Source organism: Carassius auratus, chromosome 5 (genome assembly GCF_003368295.1).
Source record: "Carassius auratus strain Wakin chromosome 5, ASM336829v1, whole genome shotgun sequence".
Classification (NCBI taxonomy): Eukaryota; Metazoa; Chordata; class Actinopteri; order Cypriniformes; family Cyprinidae; genus Carassius; species Carassius auratus.
The window spans coordinates 24,659,201-24,686,399 of record NC_039247.1 but is presented as its reverse complement, the minus strand read 5'-3'; the positions used below and the strand labels follow the sequence as shown (position 1 = coordinate 24,686,399).

Genomic DNA, 27,199 nt, shown 5'->3' with positions numbered 1-27,199 from the left:
CCAAAGCACGTGAATATAAGCCACTCGATTGGTTGTTTGTTTGCTAAGCATCTAGCCTTAGCATTATAATGAAGTCTGTCTACACCAAACGCGAGTGGCATGGCGGAACAAAATACTATAGAAATCATTATAATCAGTGATGCAGAATGTGGTATGGTGCGACATGACAAATCCCCAACAGTAAACTGCTGCCTTGTTCCAATTATGAAATACTGACACAAAGTTCAAATTAGTTCACTGGCAATGCAATGCGGGGTAAACACAGCAAAAGCAATGCTAGCTCCATAGCATGGTTTCATAACACCAGGGTAAAAAGTGGTGTTAACCCCACTTATATAAAGTACAAGTGTGAAATGTTCCTCTACCCCATTACATAATTTAATGTGGGGTTTAGAATGACAGAATCAGAATCAGAATCAGAAAGAGCTTTATTGCCAAGTATGTTTGCGCATACAAGGAATTTGTTTTAGTGACATAAGCTTCCAGTACACAGAGACACCAACACACAGACAAAAAAAAAAAAAAAAAAAAAAAAAAAGGGTAGTCAAATAAATAAGTGTATAAACAATTGTGCTATAAATGATAATGGAATAGGATTGAAAAAGATGCAGGGATGTACTAGGATGGAGGGGTAACAAATAAATATAAGGATGTTGCACTTTTGTTTGCATAAGCATAAGTGGGGAACATTTAACTGTTCATGAGGTAGATTGCCTGGGGGAAGAAACTGTTTTTGTGCCTTGCTGTTCTGGTATTTGCGGCTCTGAGACGCCGGCCAGATGGCAAAAGTTCAAAAATGGGGTGACTTGGATGTGAAGGGTCCAGAGTGATTTTATGAGCCCTTTTCCTCACTCTGGATGATACAGTTCTTGAAGGGTGGGCAGGGGAGCACCAATAATCCTTTCAGCAGTCCGAACAGTTCTCTGTAGTCTTCTGATGTCTGATTTTGTTGCTGAGCCAAACCAGACAGTTATAGAAGTACACAGTACAGACTCAATGACGGCTGAGTAGAACTGTTTCAGCAGCTCCTGTGGCAAGTTAAACTTCCTCAGCTGGCGAAGGAAATACAACCTTTGTTGGGCCTTTTTTACAATGGAGTCAATGTGATTGTCCCACTTCAGGTCCTGAGAGATGGTGGTTCCCAGGAATCTGAATGACTCCACTGCAGTCACAGGGCTGTTCATGATGGTGAGTGGGGAAAGTGCAGGTGGGTTTCTCCTGAAGTCCACGATCATCTCCACTGTTTTGAGGGTGTTCAGCTCCAGGTTGTTAAGACTGCACCAGACAGCCAGCTGCTCAACCTCTTGTCTGTAAGCAGACTCATCACCGTCCTGAATGAGGCCGATGACTGTAGTGTCATCTGCAAACTTCAGGAGCTTGACAGAGGGGTCTTTAGAGGTGCAGTCGTTGGTGTAAAGAGAGAAGAGCAGAGGGGAGAGAACACATCCCTGAGGGGCACCAGTGTTGGTGGAGCAGCTGTTTGATGTGAATTTCCCCAGTCTCACTAACTGTTGCCTATCTGTCAGAAAGCTGGTGATCCACTGACAGATAGAGCTAGGAACAGAGAGCTGGGTCAGTTTGGTCTGGAGGGTTGTTGGGATGATGGTGTTGAAAGCCGAACTAAAGTCCACAAACAGGATCCTCACATAAGTCCCTGTTTTGTCCAGATGTTGCAGGATGAAGTGCAATCCTATGTTGATTGCATCATCCACGGACCTGTTTGCTCGGTAAGCAAACTGCAGGGGGTCCAGTAAGGGTCCAGTGATGTCCTTCAGATAACCCAGAACCAGTTTTTCAAACGACTTCATGACGACAGACGTTAGAGCCACAGGTCTGTAGTCGTTAAGTCCTGTTATCTTGGGTTTCTTTGGGATGGGGATGATGGTGGAGCGTTTGAAGCAGGAAGGTACTTCACACAACTCCAGGGATCTGTTGAAGATCTGTGAAAAGATGGGGGCCAGCTGGTCAGCACAGATTTTCAGACAGGCTGGTGTAACACCATCTGGGCCTGGTGCTTTTCTTCTTTTGTTCTTCTTGAAGACCTGGCGCACATCATCTTCACAGATTTGAAGAGCAGTAGGTGTGGAACGGGGGATTGCAGGAGGTGTTAATGGTTGTGCAGGGAGATGGTCAGAATGGGTGTTGGGGGTTTCAAATCTGCAATAAAACTCATTCAGGTCGTTAGCAAGCCGTTGATTAGCCTCAGTGCAAGAGGATGGTGTCTTGTAGTTTGTGATGGCCCTCAGTCCTCTCCAAACTGAAGTTGAGTCGTTGGAAGAAAACTGGTCTTCCAACTTTTTAGCGTAGTTCTTTTTAGCCGCTCTGATCTCTTTGTTCAGTGTGTTCCTGGCCTGATTGTACAAGACCCTGTCCCCATTTCTGTAGGCATCCTCTTTGGCCTGACGAAGATGTCTGAGTTTTACTGTAAACCATGGCTTATCGTTGTTGAATGTTAAATAAGTCCTGGTAGGAATGCAAACATCCTCACAGAAACTAATATAGGATGTTACAGTCTCTGTGAGTTCGTCCAGATCGGTGGTAGCAGCTTCAAAAACACTCCAATCAGTGAGGTCAAAACAAGATTGTAAATCCTGCTCCGTTTCGCTGGTCCATCTCTTCACAGTCCTTACTACAGGTTTAGCAGATTTAAGTTTCTGTTTGTAGGATGGTATAAGATGAATCAGACAGTGATCAGAATTTCCCAAAGCTGCTCGTGGAACAGAGTGATATGCGTCCTTTATTGTAGTGTAGCAGTGATCCAATATATTACTGTCTCTGGTGGGACATGTAACATGCTGTCTGTATTTTGGCAGTTCACGGGAGAGATTGGCTTTATTAAAGTCCCCCAGAATGATTAAAACAGAGTCCGGGTGTTGTTGTTCTGTCTCTGTGATCTGATCAGCAAGTTTCTGTAAAGCTGAGCTCACGTTCGCTTGCGGATGGATGTAAACACTAACCAGAATGAACGAGTGAAACTCCCGCGGGGAATAGAACGGCTTGCAGTTGACAAACTGCATTTCTAGATCAGGACAGCACATCTTCTTTAACACAGTTACATCTCTACACCACCGCTCATTGATGTAAAAGCATGTCCCGCCGCCGCGCGATTTCCCCGTGGATTCTGATTCGCGATCCGCTCTGAACAGCTGAAAGCCCGGCAGATAGAGCGCGCTGTCCGGTATGGTGTCATTCAGCCAGGTTTCCGTGAAACACAGAGCAGCAGAGTGAGAGAAATCCTTATTTGTCCGAGAGAGCAGAAGGAGTTCGTCTGTTTTGTTGAGTAGAGAGCGGAGATTTGCCAGATGGATGCTAGGCAACGGCGTTCGAAATCCGCGCTTCCTGAGTCTGACGAGCGCTCCCGCTCGCTTCCCCCGTCTGCGCGTCCTGAAGCGTTTGATCAGCGCCGCCGCTCCTCTGATAACAACGTTCAGTAAAACGTCTGAATAATTTAAATCTGGTAAAAGATCTTGTGGTGTGTTCTGCCGAATGTTCAGCAGTTCATCCCTGGTGAAACTGATAGTGTTTGTTAAACAAAAAACAGGAAAAACGAACAAAAACAGTACAAACACTGGAGAGCCAAGCACTGAAGCAGCCATGCGCGGCGCCATCGAGTCATGTGTCCAAGTGCAGTGTGAAAAGTCCTTATGTGCGGGTTTTGGACGGGCCCGTGGGTTAAAGATTTCCCCAGCAGCACTGGTCTCTGCTGTAATGTGATTGGCAGCATGGGTCTGGACATCTGTAAAAGAGCAGGAATTGAAATTTCCTGTGATGCTGGGAACGGGCAGAGAGCCAGTTATAACTCCAACAAGGGTAATTCATTAGCATCAACTCTAAGCACAGCGAGACCTTGTTTCTCCCTCTTAAATTCAGATTATCGCAGTCTGCTCTTTCTCTTGCCCTACTTTTCCAGTTTTTGCTGTCCCCTCTGCACTTGATTACGTGTTTGCCCCTGTGTGTGTGTGTTAACTGATCATTTAGTCAGGCCTTATACGTTCGCTGAAGGTTTTCGGACACTTTTTTTCAGCTTTATGTTTGTGTATCCGATGTTATGCTTGCTCGGAACACCAAACGAACGATAAAAACACCGTAATTGAAAGGAATGCAGTGGAATGTGATGTTGACACACACATCGTGGCGCTCACCCCGCCCCCTCTCCTTCTGCTCCTGAGATGCTTATCGCCTGTGACATATTAGGGCACTTGTCGTCGCCTATGTTTAAATCCTGTCGTTGTGATGGGAGTCGACACAGGCGTCTAGGTGTTCTGTGGAGAGAGACAGGTGGATCGAGGACAGGAAAGGGACAGGGAGAGTGCACAGAGAGAAAGACGGGGTGAGAGTAGGTGAGAGAGACAGAGGGCAGAGGGATTGAAGGGGTAGGGCAGATGAAAGGAAGCTGTGATGCTAGTGATTCCTGCTGTCATTACAGATTCATGGCGGTCTTCCATTTGGCCACATCAAATTTGAAGCTGACCCCTGCTGTGATTGGCCCAAGTTGTATCACTCATGAGGCCACAGCAGCATGGCCTCGTGGATCCAGCCCGCCTCTTTGTGAATGCTATAAACAGGATAGGAGGCCTCATGCTTCTACTATAATGAGATTAATTCCAAACCTCCAATGTGAACTGAGCATCACATATGTATCTTGCTTCAGAAAAGAGCAGTTTAAAGAATGAAGTTTTAATGAATGAGTTTTCATTCAGTTTTCAGTTAACTATTTTAAGTCTTTGAGCGACCTTAAGCTCCTTGACTTCAAACTTACCACCATTGTCACAATTACCTATTTAGATTAAGTTAAGTTGTATTGAATGAGTTCTATGCAAATAATTCCAATTATTCATTATTCATGTGATTTTCTATTATTGTTATGCACTAGTCATGTTTAATCATGATGTCTCTATTTTCCAGTGAAATTATAGACTTCTCTCTGGTCAAGTATGTCAGACTTTTCCAATCATTTAGTGTGCTTTAGTCTCATGTAGACAGACCTTTAGACTGAAGGCAGAAGGTTAGGGAACTTTGGCCGCTTTTAATGGCCAAGGACTGCCCTGGAAATGTTTGTACAATAACTGTAAAACTCTTGGACATATATTCAAGAGTCTATATGTGAACTTTACATATTTCACACACTAACTTTTAGCAGCATCAGTTTCGCGTGTGCTTACAAGATCTCCCGGTTCTTACTTGAGAATTCAGTTCACTGGAGACTTGCACTAAACAGTTCATTTGAATCAGTGAGTTGACGACTCGAGAACAGCTGCAATCAAATCATTTGAATTTGTGAAGGAATTGTTTGTTGCGATTTGCGAACCGATTTAAAAGGGTAATTGAAAATAATCAGCAAAAGCACTTTAATTGGCCTTCCGACAGTAGATGCATTTAGGAATCTTTAAGATTACTTGCAACAGAAATGCAATGCATTTTATTGACGACCGTTTCGTGAACCTAGACGAGGAAGTCATTCTGACTTTGCTACGACAATCTGGCACTTCTGAATCAGCTACTTTAGGCATATTTTGTTATTAGTTTAAGTATTTGCTATTAAATGTTCAAATACTGAGTTCATATCATGTGCGTGTAGATGAAGGTCACAAAAAGTTATTAAGTTGCTGAAATGTCAGAATTGTAAGTAAAGGAATAAAACAAAACAATGATTTTTGTATCCACCTTATTTTTCACATTAAAACGGCTGTGGCCATTAGTAAATTTTGTGTGTCTGGCGTCAGTTGTCATACGCTTTCAGTTATTTTAACTGTACAAAACAGCTCGTTACAGCTGCTCGAAACTGCAAACTGGTATTTCTTTTTTTTTACCATATTATTTTAATGTATTATCTTCTCATTATTTCCTCATTATGGCTAATCAATCAGAAGTCTCAAACTAACACAGAAAACAGCTTACTCCCATGTTGAAAAATAAGGTGGATATTTGTGGTTATTATTTCAGTATAATTTACTTAAGAATATGTAAATTAACAATTTGACTTAAGAATATATTTGAACAGAGCAGGCAAGCCACGTGCACATCACACGCCTGTATGCTCCCCATATTGTTTTTGTAGTGTCAATGTTTATGGATTTGATAAGGCGTTTTACTGTTTTACACAATGTCACCACACCTCCACTCAGGGTGTGCCGTTTTTTCTTGTGATCTGTCCTTTATCAGGGCAATGTGCTTAACACCCCACAGTACCATAAAAATTCTTCAGCAAGCTGTGTTTTACACTAATGGCTGCAATCAGCTTGTCAAGATAGTTTTTATGTCAGATATGTTTTTTTGTAGTTAAATGCCTCTCTTCAAGTTAAAAGGTCTAACCAAAATTAGCCAGTTCTCATGATGAGCAAGGCGATTTCTGGCGCTGCAAGCACGTGTTAGCGTATGTGTTTGTGAGTATGTGCCTGTACTGTATGTGCGAGTGTCACTGACTATTTGCATGTGTCTGGGGACAGAGTGGGAGACGACCAGTCTGTTTGGCCATACTGCTGGTCGGCAGCCCATACATGCTCTCTGCCATACGCTGTAAGATCCTCCAAGAGCAGACGCTCTTAAAGTACGGCTGCGGCTCACCAGGGGTGCTTGCTGTTGGTGCTCTGCATTTTTTTTAACACTTTAACTGCTAGGGCTGAACAATATGACTAAAATCTTCTAACGTCTCATGTTCACCAATGCTCCAGATGGAAAAAACATGCATTGAGTGCCGGGGAAACTTTTTGAATTTGAAGATCAGGGTAAATTTTACTTATTTTGTCTTCTGAAAAACATGTAACTATCTTCTGTAGTTTCTGAAGTCTAAATGAAGAAATATGATATATAGGCAAAATAAGAAAAATGTACACATCTCCATTCTGGTCTTGATGCATGTTTTTTTTTTTTTTTGGAGCATCTGGGGTGAGAGTTTGAACCTCCTGTAATAGTTGCATATGAGTCCCTCAGTTGTCCTTGGTGTGAAAAGATGGATATCAAAATCATACAGTCGCTTAAAATGCTGTAAAACCAAAGAATGTGCAGGAGCTGGGGGATTTTTCTTAAGAACAGCAGGCAGTTGAATTGCTTAGGACAAAAGCAGGACTTATGAACAGTACAGACCAAAAGTTTGGACACACCTTCTCATTCAAAGACTTTTCTTTATTTTCATGACTATGAAAATTTTACAGTCACACTGAAGGCATCAAGGGCTATTTGACCAAGAAGGAGAGTGATGGGGTGCTGCCTCCACAGTCACCGGACCTGAACCCAATCCAGATGGTTTAGGGGTGAGCTGGACCGCAGACAGAAGGCAAAAGGGCCAACAAGTGCTAAGCATCTCCCTGGGAACTCCTTCAAGACTGTTGGAAGACCATTTCAGGTGACTACCTCTTGAAGCTCATCAAGAGAAAGCCAAGAGTGTGCAAAGCAGTAATCAAAGCAAAAGGTGGCTACTTTGAAGAACCTACAATATGACATATTTTCTGTTGTTTCACACTTTTTTGTTATGTATATAATTCCACATGTGTTAATTCATTGTTTTGATGCCTTCAGTGTGAATCTACAATTTTCAGTCATGAAAATAAAGAAAACTCTTTGAATGAGAAGGTGTGTCCTTTTTGGTCTGTACTCTGTGTATATATATATATAATATATATATATAATATAATATATATATATATATATATATATATATATATATATATATATATATATATATATATATATATATATATATATATAAAATATGTAACTGACAGTCTACATGTATATATTTTTTCTGGATAATCATCAAAAATTGCTTATATTTTAAAGAAGTAAATTTTTCGTACTGTTTGGTAAATCAATTACTTAAGAAACAAAAGATACTTCATCTGATTTAATTATTTCTTTTTTTATTTGGAACTTGATGGATGCCATCCAAAAGATGATTATTCATAACAAATGAATGATAAATCTGGCATCAGTGCCCAAACAGCTTCACATTATGTAACACGAGTTAAAAACAAAATAAAGTCATATTACAAAAGCACAATGAGCCACGTTCAAAGCCACTACACATCAGCTGAATTTTATATTAATGCGTCAAGTTGTTATGTTGCTCAGTACCCGAAAACAATTATGCACAATGCAATGGGAGTTTGACAAGACTCCTTTATAACAAGTTCTTCCTCATTCTGATTCGGTTTGGACACATTCCGCTCTATTTTTTTCACAACAATCCATGTTTTTCATTGCATTGACATGTACATAGAGAAAAAGTATTTCTTCCATTGTACGTATAGCTTTTCTACTTGCCCTGTTATCTGCCTTTTTTTTAATCTCTCCACCAATAACCGCTTCCTCCAGTGCATCCACTCAGTCCACTGCCAATAACTACTCCCACTACGCAGTCAGTAACCACAGTACTTCCTATATGTCTCGTCTCCAATTACGATCATAAATATCAGTTGAAACATGATGTCTACTTGCATTAATGTATTGCTTGGCTGAGGAGTGACTGAAGTCTATTCATCAGAGGGTGGTCAGATGTGAAAAGCTAGAGAGAGAGATTTACTTTCCGTGTACTGAGGAGTGACAGAATAGATTGTGAAAGATGGAGTGCTAAGAGACACACATGAGAAGAGGTAAAAGGAGCTGAAAAAGAATGATTTTGTTCATGAGCGAGTGGTAGAGAGAGGACCAGATAAGACAAATGCAGCTGCAGAAACAAAGATGCTGTCTTTGAATAGCCCATTTTTAGAGCATAAGTCTAGATGCACAGCCTAAATGGATCCTTCAGCATTACCAGCCCTCGACCCAAGTGTCTAAAATAATCCAGCCGCTTTTCCAATTGAAGATAAAATGACAAACTCTCACAATAAAGCTCTTTCTCAATGTGATGCAGGCCATTGCCTCAAAGTAGCCCGACGTCAAACACAATCAAATCACATGAACTATAAAAGTGCAAGAAAACACTATAAATAAAAGCCAGTGGGATTCTATAAGAAAGCATAACATCTCTGAGCCAGAGTCTGAGCTGTTCTTTCTAGTAAAAGCAAGTCGGTGTCAACCACGGCTGATGCCCATTTGATGATAGAGGTCAAGGCTGCAAACATTCAATGAAAATTGATTTTGGAGGGGCTTCACAGCTGGAGTGACACGGCTTATTCACAGATAGACAGACGTCAGGCTGCGCCTCTGCAATGTGAAAAGACCCTGATGCTTCATCCAGACAGTCTAACTTAAAATATTATTTTTCTGTCTCAAATCTTTTAGCTTTGACAGTGTCTCCAAAACCAACACAATGTGTGTAGCGTGTAGCCTCAGGGTGAATGCAGTTCATGCGGTTTAAGCAAAATTCTCCATGGAACAGATTTCTTCCCTCTCCCACTAATGACTGTTTTTGCCTTTTCTATCAATGAGCATAATTATTATCCTCTCAGGATAACTTAATTAATCCTGAGAAATATAGGTGTAATACCCATGTTGAAGTAAATGTACCCTCACAGGCTTCTGTTTAAATCTTTTATTGCTCTCCACTGTTGGCAGTTCAGTGCCACTCATCTGTCTATCAGTGCCGTTCTGCAAGGTCAACCACCATAACCTGGAAATTGATTTTCAAATTCAACAGTGAATAATAAAATACAATTAGCAAATGAAAACATTGTTCACATTCTTATCCTGTATCCTCCAATTAAACTTGTTTAATTTTCCCTCATTATACTAGTCAGCATTCATGATATGTTTTTCATAATCTGGTATCATATCCTTGTGTCTTATAAATTTTGTGCGACAAATCAATTGTGAAGGTTGCCATATTAGATAAAATCTCATTAATATACTGCCTGTTACAAAGAGGGAACATAGGAACTTCAGATTTACAAATCCAGCGTAATGGAAATCAAAAGAGATAGATAGATAGATAGATAGATAGATAGATAGATAGATAGATAGATAGATAATTAAACTTAAATTTAAATTAGTGCTGATGTGTTGCAAACAGTGTTTGGAATAACGGCGTTTAAAAGAACGGCGTTAGGTACGACGTTATTTTTTCAGTAACGGGGTAATCTAACTAATTACTTTTCCCGTCGTTACAACGCCGTTACCATTACTGAAAGTTGAATGAGGTGCGTTACTAATCATTGATTTAATAAACTATGCAATCCGAACGCACCCCTGGCTCACACACAGCGAGTGTGGCGGTGGGTTAAAAACGAGATAAGCGATTATGATTGGCTAAGGCAGAGTCATGTGTTTCTTGGTAGCCAATCAGACCCAGTGTTTTTACACACATGCCGGCACAAGCGCCAGCAGCGCCAAACACACACAAACACACACGCAACAGCTACACAGAGATTCGCAGCAGCAGCAGAAATGGCGAGTCAGGAGCAATCCGATGAAAAGTTGGCATTTTCAAGGTGGAGATATAAGCGCTACTTCAAATTCATTGTGGTCAAATGCAAGAACGTGCATGTAATGTCTAGCCTACATGTAATGTGTGACACACGCATCTACAAAGCTAGTGGCCCAAAACACTTTTCTTACAAAGATAATACCTGAAGTGCAGGATAAAACTCTTGCTGTCTTTTGACGTGCAATAAATATCGAAAGTTATGTACGAACACCTTTCTGTTCTACTCATTTCAACTGACTTGTGAAAACTGTTAAAAAAATATATGTATATATATTTGACATATAGCAAAGTAATGTTCCCAACACTGGTGGCAAAGTCCTAATCCTTTGAGAGTTCATCATATTGAGAAGCAGTGCTTCCAGGCATGATTGAATGTATGAAAAATCGATTGAAATCCCAGTTTCCATGAAAAATCTGTTTTTTTTTTCTTTCCAATGCAAACCATGCACATAATGCTGCCGTAACTCCCATAGAAGCACAGTGTCACAGCAGGACTCAAAATGACGTGTTTAGAGTCTCTTGTCCAATGAACAGAGACCTTTGCTCCATTAAGTCAACAGAACAGGTATCTGTCATAGACACCCAGTGAAGCCTGGCTTCAATGGGGTTCTCCATGCCATCTGTTCATGGAATCCTGTGCACAGTTTCATTTAGATTAGAGTACATCACAAAGAGTGCAAAGTGATATTCTAAATTTTACTACTAAACATAAGTAATACTTAGAATATCACATTGCGCTCTTCATTATAAACTTAAATAATATTTAGTACAAAAGATGTATAAAAGATATACATTGTACATATACATTGTATACATATATTAATGCTGTCAAATGATTAATCACATCCAAAATAAAAGTTGTTGTTAACATAATATCTGTTTGTGTACTGTGTATATTTATTATGCATATATAAATACACAAACATGCAAGTATAGATTTAAGAAAATGTTTAAGTTTATATCTTAAATATATTTATATATAATAGAAATTATAATATAATAGAAATAGAAATATGCACATGTAAATACATGTAAATATTAAACTATATACTGTATATGTGTGTATTTATATATACATAATAAATATACACAGTACACACACATATTGTGTAAACAAAAACTTGAATCGTGATTAATCATGATTAATTGTTTGACAGCACTAATATATATATTATATTATCATGTTAAAGTGATTTAACCCATCCCAAGTGCACACACACACAAGCACAAATATTTATTATCTTAAATCAATCTTAAACCAATCCCTGCTAATAGAGTTTTATATCTATATCTGTATATCTACAACACCAGCCTATCAGCCACAACATTAAAACCACAATATGCCTAATATAATCCCCCTCATGCTTCCAAAACAGCTCTAAGGCTAAGACTTAACAAAACTTAAGCATGTGTCCTGTGGAGTCTGGCACCAAGAAATTAGCAGAACATTCTTTAAGTCCTATAGGTTGTGAGGCAGGACCAGATTTGGTCCAGGACATCCCATAGATGCTCAATCAGATTGAGATCTGGAGGAATTTGTAGGCCAAGGTAACACCTTCAATTATTTGTTACTCAAACAATTCCTGAAAAATTGTTGCAGTGTGGCAGGGTGCATTATCCTACTGAAAAAGGCCACTGCCTTCAAGGAACACCATTTCATTGCCATTTTTTTGGAGGTGGGGGGGGGGGATTCTGCGGTTGTACGTGGTCTGCAACAGTCTTTAGGTGGGTAATACATATCAAAGTAACATCCACTTGAATGCCAGGACCCAAGGTTTCCTAGCAGAAAATTGCCTGCAGAAAACACTGCATCTGCCTCATCCTTCTACCATCTCTTCCCCTGGTAAATGACGCACACAGCCATCCACCTGATCTAAAGGAAAATGTGATTCAAATCAGGCAACCTACTTCTACTCCTCCGTGGTACAGTTCTGGCACTTTTGGTATTGGTAGTGGACAGGGGTCACCATGGACACTCTGACCAATTTGTGGCTATGTAACTCCATACGCAGCAAACCATGATGTTTTCTGACACCTTTCTATCATGGCCAGCTACGCTTTTCAGCTATTTGAGCTAGATTATCTCTTTTGTGTGACTGGACCAGACAGGCTAGCCTTCACTCCCAACATGCATCATTGAGCCTTGGGCACCTATGACCCTAATGCCAGCTGTGTTGTGCAATATTGTGGCTGATCAGTGTATATTAATATACTACAAAAAGATAGATAAAAGATACAAAAAGAAGAATAGATAGATAGATAGATAGATAGATAGATAGATAGATAGATAGATAGATAGATAGATAGCAATGCTATATGGCTGTAATGTATAACATAGATTGGTGCAGAGAGAGATGGAGAGATGATGGTGGCGCAGAAGACAACTCTACAGTGACACAAAGGTAGCTCTTGATGACTCACTCCCTCCCTATTTTTCTGTATCTCTCTCGTTCTCTCTCTCCAGTCTGGATTAAAATAACAGTGCCCCAGCAGCCCCAGCCTGCAGAGGGGGAGTTATGCTTTCCATCTCAGAGACAGGGTGATACGCTAAAAATACCCCTCTGTGTGTGGGCTGCACTAGGAGATCAGGGCGGGGGTGCAGCTCTGGAAGCTGGTTTGTACATTACAGATTTGGTCTATGCAGCATGAGACTCCATGTGCCATCTAAAAGCACATGATGAATGCTTTCACTGGATCAGAGCCGATGTCAATATCTCTGATTGGCTTATTACATGGATCAGTGTGTTAATTGTATTTCCAGTTCAGCTGCGATGTCTCTAATGGTGTCTCTGAAGGGCCATTGTTAGACAGCCAACTGACCACTGCTCTCTTGATTATGGAATTCCTTTCCCCAGTTACTTCTGTGTCTTGGTCATTACACCAGGAAATGATGTTCGATTGGTGCTATTAACAAATCAGTACATCGTCATACAGTGAAATGGAGCATTGCAGTCTACCTAAGGGTCTGTTTTCGCTGGCGTAAGATGTAAACAAAGCTTAAGACTTTGCATGTTTCAGATCAGCTATTGTGTATGTGAATGAAACTGTTTCAGTTGTAACCGGTCCTTTGTGTACCTTCCTCCCAGTCCATGTATATGTTCAGCCTGCGATGTGCTATAAATCCCAGTATACTGAAACCAGTGAGGATGAAAGTGCTCAAGTGCTGCTGAGTGTTGAAAGCAGACAGATGCTAATCACAAGCAACCCTCATTAAAACAAACACTTGTTCGGGGCTTCCCCCTGACATTTTTGTTCACTAAAGCTTGTTAAAAGATGTGTATGCTGGAAACCAGATTCTTAATAGTTTCGCATTACTCCTCATGGCCCCTAGATGCACAGACATGATTTCCATATAAAAGGTTAGTGCGCACTAGGGATTGAGAGGAATGAACGGTGGGAGAGAGAGCCTTTGGGTTGCCAGTGGCTGTACTCAGTAGGAATTAGTCTGATTTGAGTATATGAGCCGGGACCTGGCAGGCTGTTGGTTTCCAACATTACTAAGTAATGTTTCTCTGTGATGGCTACTGTGGCATGGCAGTGGGGTTCACTGGTTGAAGTTTGCTGTTATGAGGTCAGAGCTGTGTGACACCGCAGGATGGGATTGAGAAGAGAGCGCAGTGGGGCAGCGAAAAGAATCATTTATTGAACTCAGCCGGCCAGTCACGAATGCTGTTCACAACAAGGGTTATGTTTTGCATCAATTTTGAAAATTTTTAAGGAATAGTTCACCCACAAATTGTAATTCAAAGATAATCATTCCAAACTTGTATGGCTTTCTTTGTTCCCTGAAACACTAAAGATGACATTGTGATACTGGTTGACGAATAATCTTTAAAGGAAAGAAATTGTCCAATTACTTTATGAATCATTCATGGCTTCTTTTTAGTGAATTACAACTTAAATTTTTATTCCATTACCTTATGACTTAACAGGATAGTTCAAACAAAAATGAAAATACTGTCATTAATTACTCACCCTTATGTTGTTCCAAACCTGTAAACCCATAACCTTATTCATCTTTGGAACAAAAATATTGATATTAAGACAAGATATTTATTGATTAAATCCGAGAGCTTTCTGACCCTGCATTGACATCAATGCAGCTACCACGTTCAAGGCCCAGAAAGGTAGTAAGGACATCATTAAAATAGTCCATGTGACATCAGTGGTTGAACTATAATTTTATGAAGCTTTGAGAATACTTTTTGTTCGTGACGAAAACAAAAATAAAGACTTTATTCAACAATTTCACATTCATGTGATGCTGCTGACGCAGGAGCAGGCATTCTGACGTTGTACCCAGATGCGCAGCTTATTTGCAAGCAGAGGAATGTATTGTTAGGAATATAAGAGTTGCATTGTTGTCTATGCAGGGTCAGAAAGCTCTAATATTTAATCAAAAATATCTTAATTTGTGTTCCGAAAATGAAAGAAGGTCTTACTGGTTTGGAACGACATGAAGGTGAGTAATTAATGACCGAATTGTCATTTTTGGGTGAACTATTCCTTAAAAAAGACTGTAGTATTCAACATGTATGGACCAATAGTATGATAGTTTGTTTTTGTGTCCTTTTAAAGCTTGAAAGTCTCAGCCTTTTATGCACCGTCTTCTTTTTTTTTTGTCTTCTGTGGAATGAAGAAAGTCACACTGGTTTGGAAAGACATAAATGCTGATGTTAATGCTGACAACATTTTCTGGGTTGTATTAATAGTGAAGAGAGTGTACTGTTCTTGAAGTCAGCAGTGTGCTAATATCATTTGTCTAATAAGAAATGAAAGGAGTCCCACAAGGATTTTAATGAAAATAGAGATATCAAGCAAAAAGAACAAAAAAGTGCACAAATGCAGTGCAACTCAGAGATATCGGAAACAGACAGGGAGCAGGACGGTAGTAAAACATATTTTGTGGTAGCCCATCATGTCTGTACAGGACTCCAACATCGCACACCATGGAAGAGCCACTCTTATGTGCAAAGCCGAGGCTTATATGGAATTTGGAAACGCATCCAGCCATAATATAGATAGTGAAAACAATCTTCTCAATGGCTCTCAGAGAAATGACTGTACAGCTGAATCAATGGTATCAAGGCTTTAAAGCCTCTTCCTGAGGGCAGATGCCTGGCTTGTCTGAAATGGTAGTGCTCTCACTGTTGGGACACTTTCAATGGGGTGCTTCTGATCCTGTCTGTCAGATAATCTGCTGTAATCCCCAGCTCTCTTATCTGACTGGAGCATGGTGTCCGGCAAGATGACTTCACGCCAGGAAGTGCAACATGGCCAGCCTGCCTCTTTCAGTCCTACCTGCGTGTTTGGTCGGAACTGTGACACAGGGCAAAGATCACAGCCAGCGAACCATCGTGTGGGGGAACATCAGGAGCCTTGGAGCTTTTACCAGGACTCCAGCTGCTGGAAGAGACTATTCCTCACACTCCCTTAAATATCTTTGTGAGTCAGAGTGGGGACTGATGATACACAGTTTGCTGTAATGCACTGCCAAAGGGACAGACCGCCACAATAAAAGCTCTATCACATGGTATTAGCTGCTGATTAAAGAGCCAGTGACCTGACAGCATCATATACAGTCGCCACTGATTTTATGATTGCCCCCCACTCCCCAACATCTGCCCTCTTCTCTTGCCACCTCCCTGCATGCAGCAATCAACCAGGTGCTAAATGCATTGGTGAGGAGAAGGGGAGGCAGTCATCGGGGGTGTTGGTGTGCACAAGCAACAAGCATCTGTGTTTGGCAGTGATGAAAGTGGAGGCAGGAAATAACTGTCACTCTCCATTCAGGCTGCCGTGCTGGGAACGGGCGAGCGGGCAGTAGTGGTTGGGGGTTGGGGGAAGGGTTAATCATTAACTGAAAGGGACAGAATGAAGTGGGGTTTTATTGCTATTCCCACTTAAAGAATTCACTCCGCTCCGGTGATGGACTGCAGCCATGTGCTCAGGGAGCTCGAGAATCTCCAGGGCCCAGAATTTGTGTTTACTGGTAATAAGGAATCAATAAGAGGGTCATTGGATGGAGTGAGCCTGCAAATCCTCCAAGCTGTCCATCACATACTCTACACCATGTTTTAATTAATTCAGTCAGTTTTTTTAGTCAAACTTCAAAGCCTTTTAAAATCTGGAGTATTAATGGAACATAATCAAATTCCTTTATTATTGCTCTGTAAATGAAAACATTCAGAATGAGTTACTGGAACACATTGTAGTGGCAAATATGGAGTAAAGTGCCACAGTATGTACTTGAGGCAAGCTCTTCAGATGAGGGGTCGATGGTTCATCTATAAATTTGGGATTACATGGTGGTGGCATTAAGATTGTGATCTCGGAGGGAAAATGGGGGTAGTTTTAGTGCATGCATTTATTTGGCGAGTCGTCTTTTAGTCCAAATCCTTGTGACTCAAAGCTACTTCTTTTAGAGCATTACACGCTCTATTACTCATAGGCCCAGATTTATATTCAATTAATTTCAAAACTGCCATCTCGAAAAGCTCTGAACGTAAGAATCATGCCTCCACGCGCACTCTCCTGGACTGTGTAGAGGACGGTACAACATTTATCAAATTACTTTAATTGTGCTGTCACATTCAGGCAGCCTCTTGGACGTTAGGAAGACATCCTCATTGTGTAAAGCCTTCAGGGGGCACATGTGTGAGCTATTATGAATTTGAATTCTTCCCTCAGGAGTTTTACCGGATAACAGTTTCTTTTATTTTTAGACTTTGGTGTGCATCAGTTTGAGTACCTTTGTATTTGAAAGCAGTAATTGCTTTTCTTGTCTTCTGGAATTATTGTAAGGTTGCAGCTTTTTACAGTCACTCCAAGGTCATTTAGCGAGGCGTAGAAGATACATAAACAACCCAATCAATTTGCTAGGGTCTGTTTTCAGAGGCAAAGGGATGTGCTGATGCTAATGTGTTATCTTTTATAGGAAACTCACCCAGCTGGCACAAATCTTTTCCTCTGTGCCCCCTATGATCATCATGTCATTGTCCAGAGTGCTACTCTCCAGGGATTCTGTTATCGCCGAATGAAAGCAAGAGCTGCCAATGACATATCCTGCACTCACAGCGTGTGAAAAAAGTGTGTTTTGTGTGTGTATTTTACGAGTACATTATCTATGATGAAAGCTTAATGCATTTTTCCACCCTTATTGACTACTGAAGCAAGATAATTGCTGCTTCGTCTTCCACAATTATTTTATGATTGTTAATACAAGCCATTTGCACACATACATGTGTAACTTGATGGTAGTGTTGTTTATATGAATTCCCAAAACAGTAAATATCATATTCCTTCAGTTCTCAAAGCTCAGTTTTAGATTTCCAAGAGTTAGCGACACAGTGTTTGACACATACACACAAACACACAAAAATGCCCTTTGATTGTGTATCTATGAGGGTATAGCGAGTGTGTCTCTTGTGCCTTATAAACAAATGAGAACTCCAATATCCCAGCATGCATTCTGCTTGCTTTTTATTCTGGGCTGAGTCACAGCCATAGACACAAATTACAGAGAAGGAGGCAGTGAAAGGCAGAGATCTTTGAGAGACAGAAGACAGAGACTGGTAAAAAGCCAGAGGAGAGAAGGAGTTAGAACGAGGGTGAAAGAGAAAGAGAGGGGCTCGAATCACAACACGAGAAAGCGGAGAAGAGGGGAAAACTGGTTGACAAGGCTTCTCATTTCTTATTGTTCGCTCCTTTGTGGATAGTCTCTGAGCAGCACAGATGTCACATGACTACAGGAGGCATTAAAGTGAAGCACAGACAGAAAAGCAGGAGCATTCGTGTGCGCCCACACATTCACTTTCTCTCTCTCTCTCGCACACACACACACACAGAAACTACCTCTACAGAAATGAATACAGTGCAAGAAAAGCAACACACTCTGAACGAAAGGCGCCGTGTTAATGTTGAAAAAAAAAGAGCTTGTTCTTCATAATAGGAAGCTGCTATTTGGACTGTGCAGTAAAGCCTGACTGTTGTAGTTATGCAGATAGTGACATGGAGTGGTACACTGACTCTTTAAGGTCAACTTGTGTTGTCATGTGTAATTGGAGTTGCAGTTGTTGCTGGAAAAATACATATAAAATGATTTTGGAAGAAGCTGTACATGCACCTAGGGCATGTAAATATTTAGATAGGCCATGAGTCACCCCCTCCCTCTTGCTCTTCCTCTCCTCTTTAATGTTTTAGCTCTCCTCAAGCTTTTTTTAAGTATTTGTGCACTCCATCTTCAGTCGCTCATGTCGCTCAGGCTTCCCATCGCTGCGAGAGGAATTCTGGGAGCTGCGAGATAAGGAGTGTGAGAGCTGGAAAAACATAAGGAGCAACTGTAAGAGGGAAGGGTTTAGATGGAAGCAGAAGAAGTGTGATATGGAGAGGGAAGAGGAGGTGTAGGTCAAGAGCCCGAGGTGGTGTTTGTCTCGAGGGGCATGTAGAGAGGACAGACATCACTCGGGATCTCCAGAGAGAGGGAATGGCAGCTGCTAGAAAGAACCAGCTCAGGCATGTTTCAAATGCTGTAGCACCTGTAGCACGTCTGTGTGATAATGTAAACAAGTGGCATAAAAAAACTATTTGAACCTAGGCGTAGTCCAGATCCGGCTCCCCAGCTGCTATGTAGGAACAGTAGCTTTCCATAGCCACAGGCTAAAAAGTACCTTCAGTTCTGCAGTTAGGGGAAGGAGACGAGCGCAGATGCCTCATGCACTGCGTGTGGGAAGAGGGGCTTTAGTATTTTGTCTGTGAGAAGCGAGGGAGTGAGGGGGAGGAAGAGTGACTGACAGCGCGCGAGAGAGACTGAAGTCTTGGCAGGCATCTAGTTCTGACGCTTCACTTCTGAAGTGTAGGCTTTGGTTTGAGGTTTCGCTGGTGCTGGTACCCATAATTCGCGGCGTGACTCAGAGGAGGCTGGAACCTGAGCTGAGGAATCAGGAATCATCCAAAAGCCCTCTCTTTCTTCTGCTTGGTATTTCTCGCACCTTGCCCTTGGCCCCTAACCCTGCTATGAGGTTCATGGGCAGATGCTTTTCTACATTGTTTGAGGATCTGGTGATCCTGGGTAAATGGTTTGAGGATGAGCTGTGTACTTTGCACTGTTCCAATACTCTCCCTGTCCTTTATTATATCTGCTTTTGCAGTCGGATTTGGTTGCATTATATGCCTTGTTTACTGCAGGCCAATGACCTGCAATAGGTTTCATGCTCACTTTCAGCTCTGCAGTCATTAGGTTCTTCCGGATGACTAGTCTTCATTCATTATCACAGAACCACGATAACTGAACAAATACAGTATGTCTATTATAACCCCAGATGGGGTCAGACACGGTATCCGGTACTTTTCCACTAGTCACATGTTTAATGCCGAAACTGTGTGGATTAGTGCTTCCACAGACGTCTGTGTTTAGTGCAAAGCTTAAAGCAGCAGTTCACCCAAAATTGAAATTATGCCATTATTAACTCGCCCTATGACTCTAACCTTTAGTTATTTTTTCTGTGAAATATGAAGGACCAAAAAATATGTCCACATCACCATGTTCAACACTTTCTAAACTGTTAAGAATAGACAATGTTCCATGGCAGCTCCTAGTTTTATATTTTTCATGTTTGATCTGACATGTCACATGTGGTTACAGCACATGCAACTTATATTTACGCATTTGGCACAGTTTTATCCAAAGTGACTTACATTTCATTCAAGGTATATATTTTTATCAGTTAATGCACGCTCTGGGAATCAAACACATGATTTTGGCATTGCTAGTGGCATGCTCTTACTATTTGAAAAGAAACATCCTTTTCTATTTCACACACAAAAAAAGGATATGCATATGGGTTTGGTGACATGTGGGTAAGTAGATAATAACAGATTTTCCTTTTTTTTTGCGTGAACTATTTCTTTAAGCCACAAAGTGCTCATAGAATATAAATTGTGAAGTGGCGGCTGAGGATTCTTCTCTGATTAGGGCTGGTGATTTCCTTTAATGGTTGTTCAGGGTGACAGTCTTCATCAACTCTTTATACATTCAGAGAGCGTTTGCTGCCTCTAGAGTAAGAGGCAATCATGATTGTTTGTGTTTCACATCTCTATTTGTGCTGTGTTGGCCAGAGACTGGAAATCTAATACTGCCGCTGGCAAAGCTTTGTTCAAACTAAATGATAAGACATGCATTTTTACTTTCTCTCCCTGTCATTTTGGCTTCTCTCTCTCTGTACAGCTATGATGGGGAGAATGGTCCCTCTCCTGGCTGCAGCCCTATGGATTCGCAGGCGATACCTGGGCTGGTGCTCCATCCCTCCTTCCCTCAGAGTCAGAGAAGGGAATCTTTCCTCTACCGCTCCGACTCTGACTACGACATGTCCCCAAAGACCATGTCACGAAACTCCTCCATCAACAGTGAAGGGTAAGCCGTCTCCCTCAACACACAGCACAGTCTCACTGTTAACTGTCTCCACTTTTCATTTATAAAAGGCCTCGGAGGAAGTTCTTTTATCCCAGAATCACCATGCAGTATTTAAGCTCATAGACTAAATCCCTCTCTAATACTGTTACTCCCTTAAAAGAGCTCATGCTCCCAGCATGCAGCGGTGACCACTGTGACTGCCGCTTGGATCATGGCCATAAAAAAATTAGCATTTTTAATGTTGGGTTGAATCTGTTTCCTCACACCTGGGGATGATTCTGGCTTCATCTGAATATTGTTAAAAGACCAATAATTGTGAATCTGGACTACAAAACCAGTCATAAAGGTAAATTTCTCGAAATCAGAATGAATAAGCTTTGCATTTATGTATGGACAATATTTGGCGTAGATACAACTAGTTGAAAATCTGGAATCTGAGGGTGCAAAAGAAATCTAAATATTAAGAAAATCGCCTTTAAAGTCTTACAAATGAAGTTCTTTGCCATGCATATTACTAATCAAAAATTACTTTTTTATATATTTACAGTAGGAAATCTACTAAATATCTATATGGAACATTGGTCCATAGTTAATATCCTAATGATTTTTGGCATAAAAGCAAAATCAAATTTTGACACATACAATATATATTTTTGCTGTTGATACAAATAAACCTGTGTAACTTAAGACTAGTTTTGTGGTCCAGGGTCACATTTGTAAACATTTGCCAAAGTATATCATATTTTTTTCTTTCATTTTACTGAAACTGCTCTTTCCTCTTTCCACAGTCATGCTGAAGATCTCATAGTCACCCCTTTTGCTCAGGTAAGACTCACTGTTGTGTCTGGCAGACAGTATATAATGAGTGCTAATTGCTTATCATGACTTGCTGAGGCGGAGTTGTGTGATATTCTGCTGTTCACCTGCTCTCTCTCTTATTTTCTCTCTCTCTCTCTTTTCCTTCTTTTCTACACAGGTGTTGGCTAGTCTACGAACTGTCAGAAGCAACTTCACAATTCTCGCCAATGTCACAACTCCCACCAACAAGTCAGTTCAGCTCCTCCAGCTTTGATGCAACAGTTTCTTTATTTCTGCTTCCCCTTACGGTCATCAGTGTATCCTCTCCAATAAATCATTTTATATATTTAGCAGCATTTTTATATTCACATTGCTCAGTTCATTACAAGTGCAGACCTCCTCACAGTGAGCTGTGTTAACTGGATTTATGCCAGTAGAGGGCGACCTCCACCACTATCACTAATGTAATTATCTTTCTGACCACAGGAGGTCACCAGTGACCAGCCAACCCACGGTTCCCCCAGCAACGCTCTCAGGTATGTTTACTGTACTGTAACTTAGTCACTGGTGAGCTTTCTATCTCCCACACTAGCACTCTCCTACACAGTGTCTCTCACATTACGCATACACTTCCTCTTGTAGGCACTGTTGCCAGTAAAATGAATTACAGCATCAGAAATAGTGGAGCCATATGGGAAACAGGTCTGGAACCTAACCAGATGCTTTAACTAGCTGAATAACAGTCCTGAGTCGCTTGTTTCTATCAGGAACTCAGAAGTGTATCAGCATAGAAGGTGCTCCACATGTTGAACTTATAAACTTATAAAATTATAACTGCAATTATAAAAAACAGTTATATAATCATATATAAATATTTTTCTTATTTAAGATATCACTTTTACTTGAGCCCTCATCAGATCTTATCATTACATGGTCAAATGTATGTAGATAGTCCCTTCTGTTGAGCAGGTTGCGTATTGTAGTTAGGGGTGTGTGATAATTTTGTAATTTTTGTTTAAATGATGTGCGGTTTGACAATCGAGTATATTGCAAAAACAAAACAAAAACACACCCAGAGAGTGGACCCTAACACTATGATGTAGGTTAGCCTAATGTGTGTGCACATTTAGAGTTAATGCTTTTACTGCTTGATTTAGTCTATTAAAATACATTTAGAATTCCCCCAAATTTCATCGTAAGATGGCAAAAATGCCACCATGTGATATTTATATATGGTTTATAGTTATATCTTCCTATATAGTTAATAACACAAATAGTAGTTTTTCCTCAAAAATCAGCACAATTGCAAATGTTTTAAAGGTTGAAAAAACAGTTCAATAAACAATAATTTAATATTAATGGACTTTTTGCTTTATTTAGTCAATTCAAATAATTTAAGTTTTGCTGTGGCTTTTATTTTAATTTTATTTTAGTTTTGCATCTCTGAGCAACATACTAAGGTGTTTCACAAGCACCCACCTCTTGCTCTCTCTCGTGAGGCCAATAAGGAAGTGACTAAAACTGCAATTCTTCGACTGGCCGCTGGAGGCTGGCTGCAAAAGGGAGTCAGTCCCATAGACTCCCCATGTTAAAATGCCCAACTTTACAGCAGAAAAAAACATGTTTACAGCCTGGTTCAAAAAAAGATTTTGGTCTAAATAGCTAATTTTGCCCTTCCCGACAACTGTGAGGGGGGTGAATTTTTTTATAACTCTGCTGCCACCTATTGGATATTTTTTATATATTTTCAATTTTTTCTCCAAAATATTTTCAAATATTAGTATTTAGCATTTAAAAAAAACATCAAAACAATAGTTATGCCTTTGCAACTGCAGGTTAAATGCATTCATCCCCTGCAAATAATCTGTGTAAATGCATGTAAATGCCAATTCACTTGCAGATACTGTGTCACCTCTTTATTGCAAACACAGATTTTGCTGATACAGATTTTAATTGATTGGTGACAGCCCTACAGTGTCTTACTTTTTGAATGTATTGATTTATGTATTTGACATGATCAGATGATGCATACTTCAGATGGGGTTATATGATGCGATTTAAATTTTTCCTTTCTCTTTGGAGTGTTATACGCTCTTGGTGCGTGAAGAAGATCTGTAAAGTTGCAAAGACTAAAGTCTCAAACCCAAAGAGATATTCTTTATCAATGTCAAGACTCGTCCACGCCCTCCTTAAATGACTCGTTCTAACATGCCCCCACATGACTACATCACTATGTGGAAGTATTTGCATAATGCCGCCCGAATGTTCACGCAAAGAAAGAAGGCTTGGTTACAGTAACCGCAGTTAGTGTTGAAGCAGCCATGTCAGGGAGATGCTCTGTGTATCTAGACGAAAGAGAAAGCACTTTATTTGGCCTTCCAAGAGTAAATGCATTTAGGAATCTTTACGATTACTTCCAACAGAACAGAAAGGCATTTTATGGACAATTGTTTCGTGAACCTAGGAGAGGTAATTTTGACTTTCAGGCACTTCTGAATCAGCTATTGTAAGTATGCTTTGCTATTAAAGTATTTGCAATTGAATTCAAATGTGGAGTTTTGTGCATCGTGTGTGTGTGCGGGCTTGTACACCTGTGTGTGTGTGTGTGTGTGAAAGAGAGAGAGGGCCCTATCTTGCACCCAGCGCAATTGACTTTGTACACCGACGCATGTGTCATTCCTATTTTGCACCTGAGCAAAGCGCGCTTTTCCCTCCACAGAAGCACGTCGCTAAACTAGTGAATGAACTTGCGCTCCCTGGGCAGTTCAGCGCAAAAAAGGAGGCGTGTTCTGGCACAAACAATCCCTGGTGCTATTTTGCTGTTCTATTAAACAATTGCGCGTTGTTCATTATGCTATTTTAAGGGCGCATGCTTGACCATAATGTATAGCATGCACAACGCGCATACACTTTGCTCATGTAATCTACACAGATGCAACAGTTATTTTTGCAAATCATAAATTGTAACACTAAAAAAATATTAACACATGAGATGTGTTAAATCATTGTGGTGTGCCATAAATCTAGGCATAAAATCTAGGCATAAATCTAGCTTACAAATTATTCAGGCTAATTGTAGTAATTAAGGATCAGACCTGTTTGCCCGACAGTGGCAAGACATATATGTATATAAGGACATCTGACAAATTGGTTTGTCCGTCAAAAACCAGGAAAAAAAATCGATGAAACAATTGTGGCTATTTCCTCCCACGCCTGTTTAACCGACGCTATTTTGGGTGGGTTTCTCCCATCCCCATACAACACAACTTCTCTGTCTTTCACTGCTCTTACAAGAACATTAGTCTCCTCGGCTGTGAACCGCTCCTGGCGTGCGCCTGGTAAATACGCCACAATAATAGCAATCCATAATGGAACTTGCGCACCTGCTTTTAAAGGGAATGTTGGATGACGTTCTGATTGGTTTATTTCACGTTACGCCCAAACCACACCTATGAATAATGAAGCTACTTCAGACCAACCCATTTTAGATTTGCGCCAGGCGCAAGAGCCATTTATCCCACCGGGAAAATAGCAACAGCGCCCGGACCCGCCCACAAAGTTACTTGCGCTTCGCACTTTGACACTTGCATTTCAGATCATTAAAATAGGGCCCAGAGAGAGATAGAGAGAGAGAGAGAGAGAGAGAGAGAGACAGTGTCATACAGTGGAGTCAACTGTCTTAACCGTCTGTGGCTTGTGTACTGCAAACACATAGGAGCTTCATTGGCCAATCACAATGCACTGGGGCAGTTGGCCAATCAGGGCAGACTCCTCTTGTCTGAAGGAGGGACTTTTTTTTTTTGAAAATGTCGCGTTTGAGAGAAGCAGGGCATAGAGGTCCTACAATAATGCACAGTATTTAAAAAGTAATGTGTTTTTTTTTTAACATTACTGCATGTCAACATATTCCGTTACACCAAATAGAGAAAATAATGATCTTTAAAAATCATATGACCCCTTTCATTAGGTTAGAAAAAAGTGTCTTTATAAAGGTAAAACAAAATAGGTAAAAATCTATTTAACCTTGTAAGTAATTTTCTGTTACTCCTGCAAACTAACCAATTCACAGAATATGATGAATATCAAAAGCTTTGGGAGTCATCTATCCATGGCAGTACTAAACCTGCCAAAGTACCAGCACAATAATGTGCTCAGCAAAATATCATCTACTTATTATTAGTGACAAAATACTGAGATATTTTCAGAAAATTGGTACTAAACCCTCTGAATTTTTCCTCTGAAATGGCTTAAGCATGAGCCAATCAAAACTGGTAGATTATTGCCCATTACCCCAATTTCACCTTGCATGCAAAAACTTGTAACCTGTGTTCTTTTGGCTTATTGAAGTGCCCATGTCTGGCAATGTAACAGTAAAGTGTTCGTACTGTGGACTGAGCACATCTGGCCTGAGCAAACAACTCACATACTCTTTTTTTGACCAAGGAGATTATAAAATTTGGTCTCATCTCATGCAGCTCAAGTTGAAACGGTGTAGTCAAAATTCTGTACATGAAAAAGAATATGACTGCACAAGAAAAAGAATATGAGTCCGTAAAAGTTTCCTGCTTTCATTTTCCAATATTTTGCTTTATGCTTTACCTCACATAATAAATGGAATGATAAAAGTCTTATAAACATGGTTTTCTTGCGCTGCCAGGTTATTGGTTTGCTAGTACTGAGGTCAGTGAGGTTAGACACTGATGAACATTGCTTGTTGTTCTAATTCATCCTTAAAGTATTAATTGAGATTCTTTGATACTGTTAAGTTTATAAATCAGTTTATATCACGTTTTTGGAAATTTTACAGTCATAGTCATCTTCCTATAATTTTATTTTTTCCTCTGGTTTGAAAACAATTTGATTATTCATTCATATGAGGAAAAGATCCATTATTTATGAGGCATTTTATCTCTCCATATGAAGTTCTTGAAATATTCATGCTAGGTTTTTCGATGAAGACATCACTCAGACAATTCTTTACTTCCTCCTGTCAGGAAACAACATCCCCACTGTTCACAAACAGAGTTCTTGCTGTGTCCCACAGCGAGTGTTAAATGCATATGACAGTACTGTCGTGATGTGGTGCTGATTGCTGTGTCTTATGTCCTGTGCAGATGAGACATACCAGCAGCTGGCCCGGGAGACTCTGGAGGAGCTTGACTGGTGTTTGGACCAGCTGGAGACCATTCAGACCCACCGCTCTGTTAGCGAAATGGCATCCAACAAGGTGTTTCTTCAGTTAATTGTTAGTTTGGTTTCTGTAGAACAGGTGTCCAAACCTGTTCCTGAGGCCACTGTCTTGCAGAGTTCAGCTCCAACTCTAAATAAACACACTTAAGCCAGCTAATCAAGGTCCTCAGACTAACATGAAGCGAGTTGGAAATGGTTAGAACAAAAATCTGCAGGATGTAGAACTTTATTCTTTCTTTCTATTCTTACCATCTCAAAGGCACTTTTTTTAACACAGTCTACCATAAGGTTGTGGCCTATTACACTAGGTATTTTCTCCATTTCATGTGTCAATTCATTGTTTATAATTTCCATCCTTTACATTCTACAAAACACTTATCATGACATATTAGATTTCATCAAGAAGAGGTTTCAAGATCTGCCATTCTGTGGATTATCAC

General features: G+C 40.4%; 1 protein-coding gene across 1 annotated transcript in view; it reads left to right on the top strand.

Annotated features, from left to right (window-relative positions):
• LOC113082913 (cAMP-specific 3',5'-cyclic phosphodiesterase 4C) overlaps nucleotides 1–27,199 on the top strand; it is a 52,580-nt gene that overhangs the window by 15,068 nt on the left and 10,313 nt on the right. Inside the window, exons 2-6 of the mRNA XM_026254336.1 lie at nucleotides 20,586–20,771; nucleotides 21,560–21,596; nucleotides 21,748–21,818; nucleotides 22,056–22,105; nucleotides 26,684–26,796. Of these exons, the coding sequence (XP_026110121.1) occupies nucleotides 20,586–20,771; nucleotides 21,560–21,596; nucleotides 21,748–21,818; nucleotides 22,056–22,105; nucleotides 26,684–26,796 (457 nt within the window). The remainder of the gene's footprint in view (nucleotides 1–20,585; nucleotides 20,772–21,559; nucleotides 21,597–21,747; nucleotides 21,819–22,055; nucleotides 22,106–26,683; nucleotides 26,797–27,199) is intronic.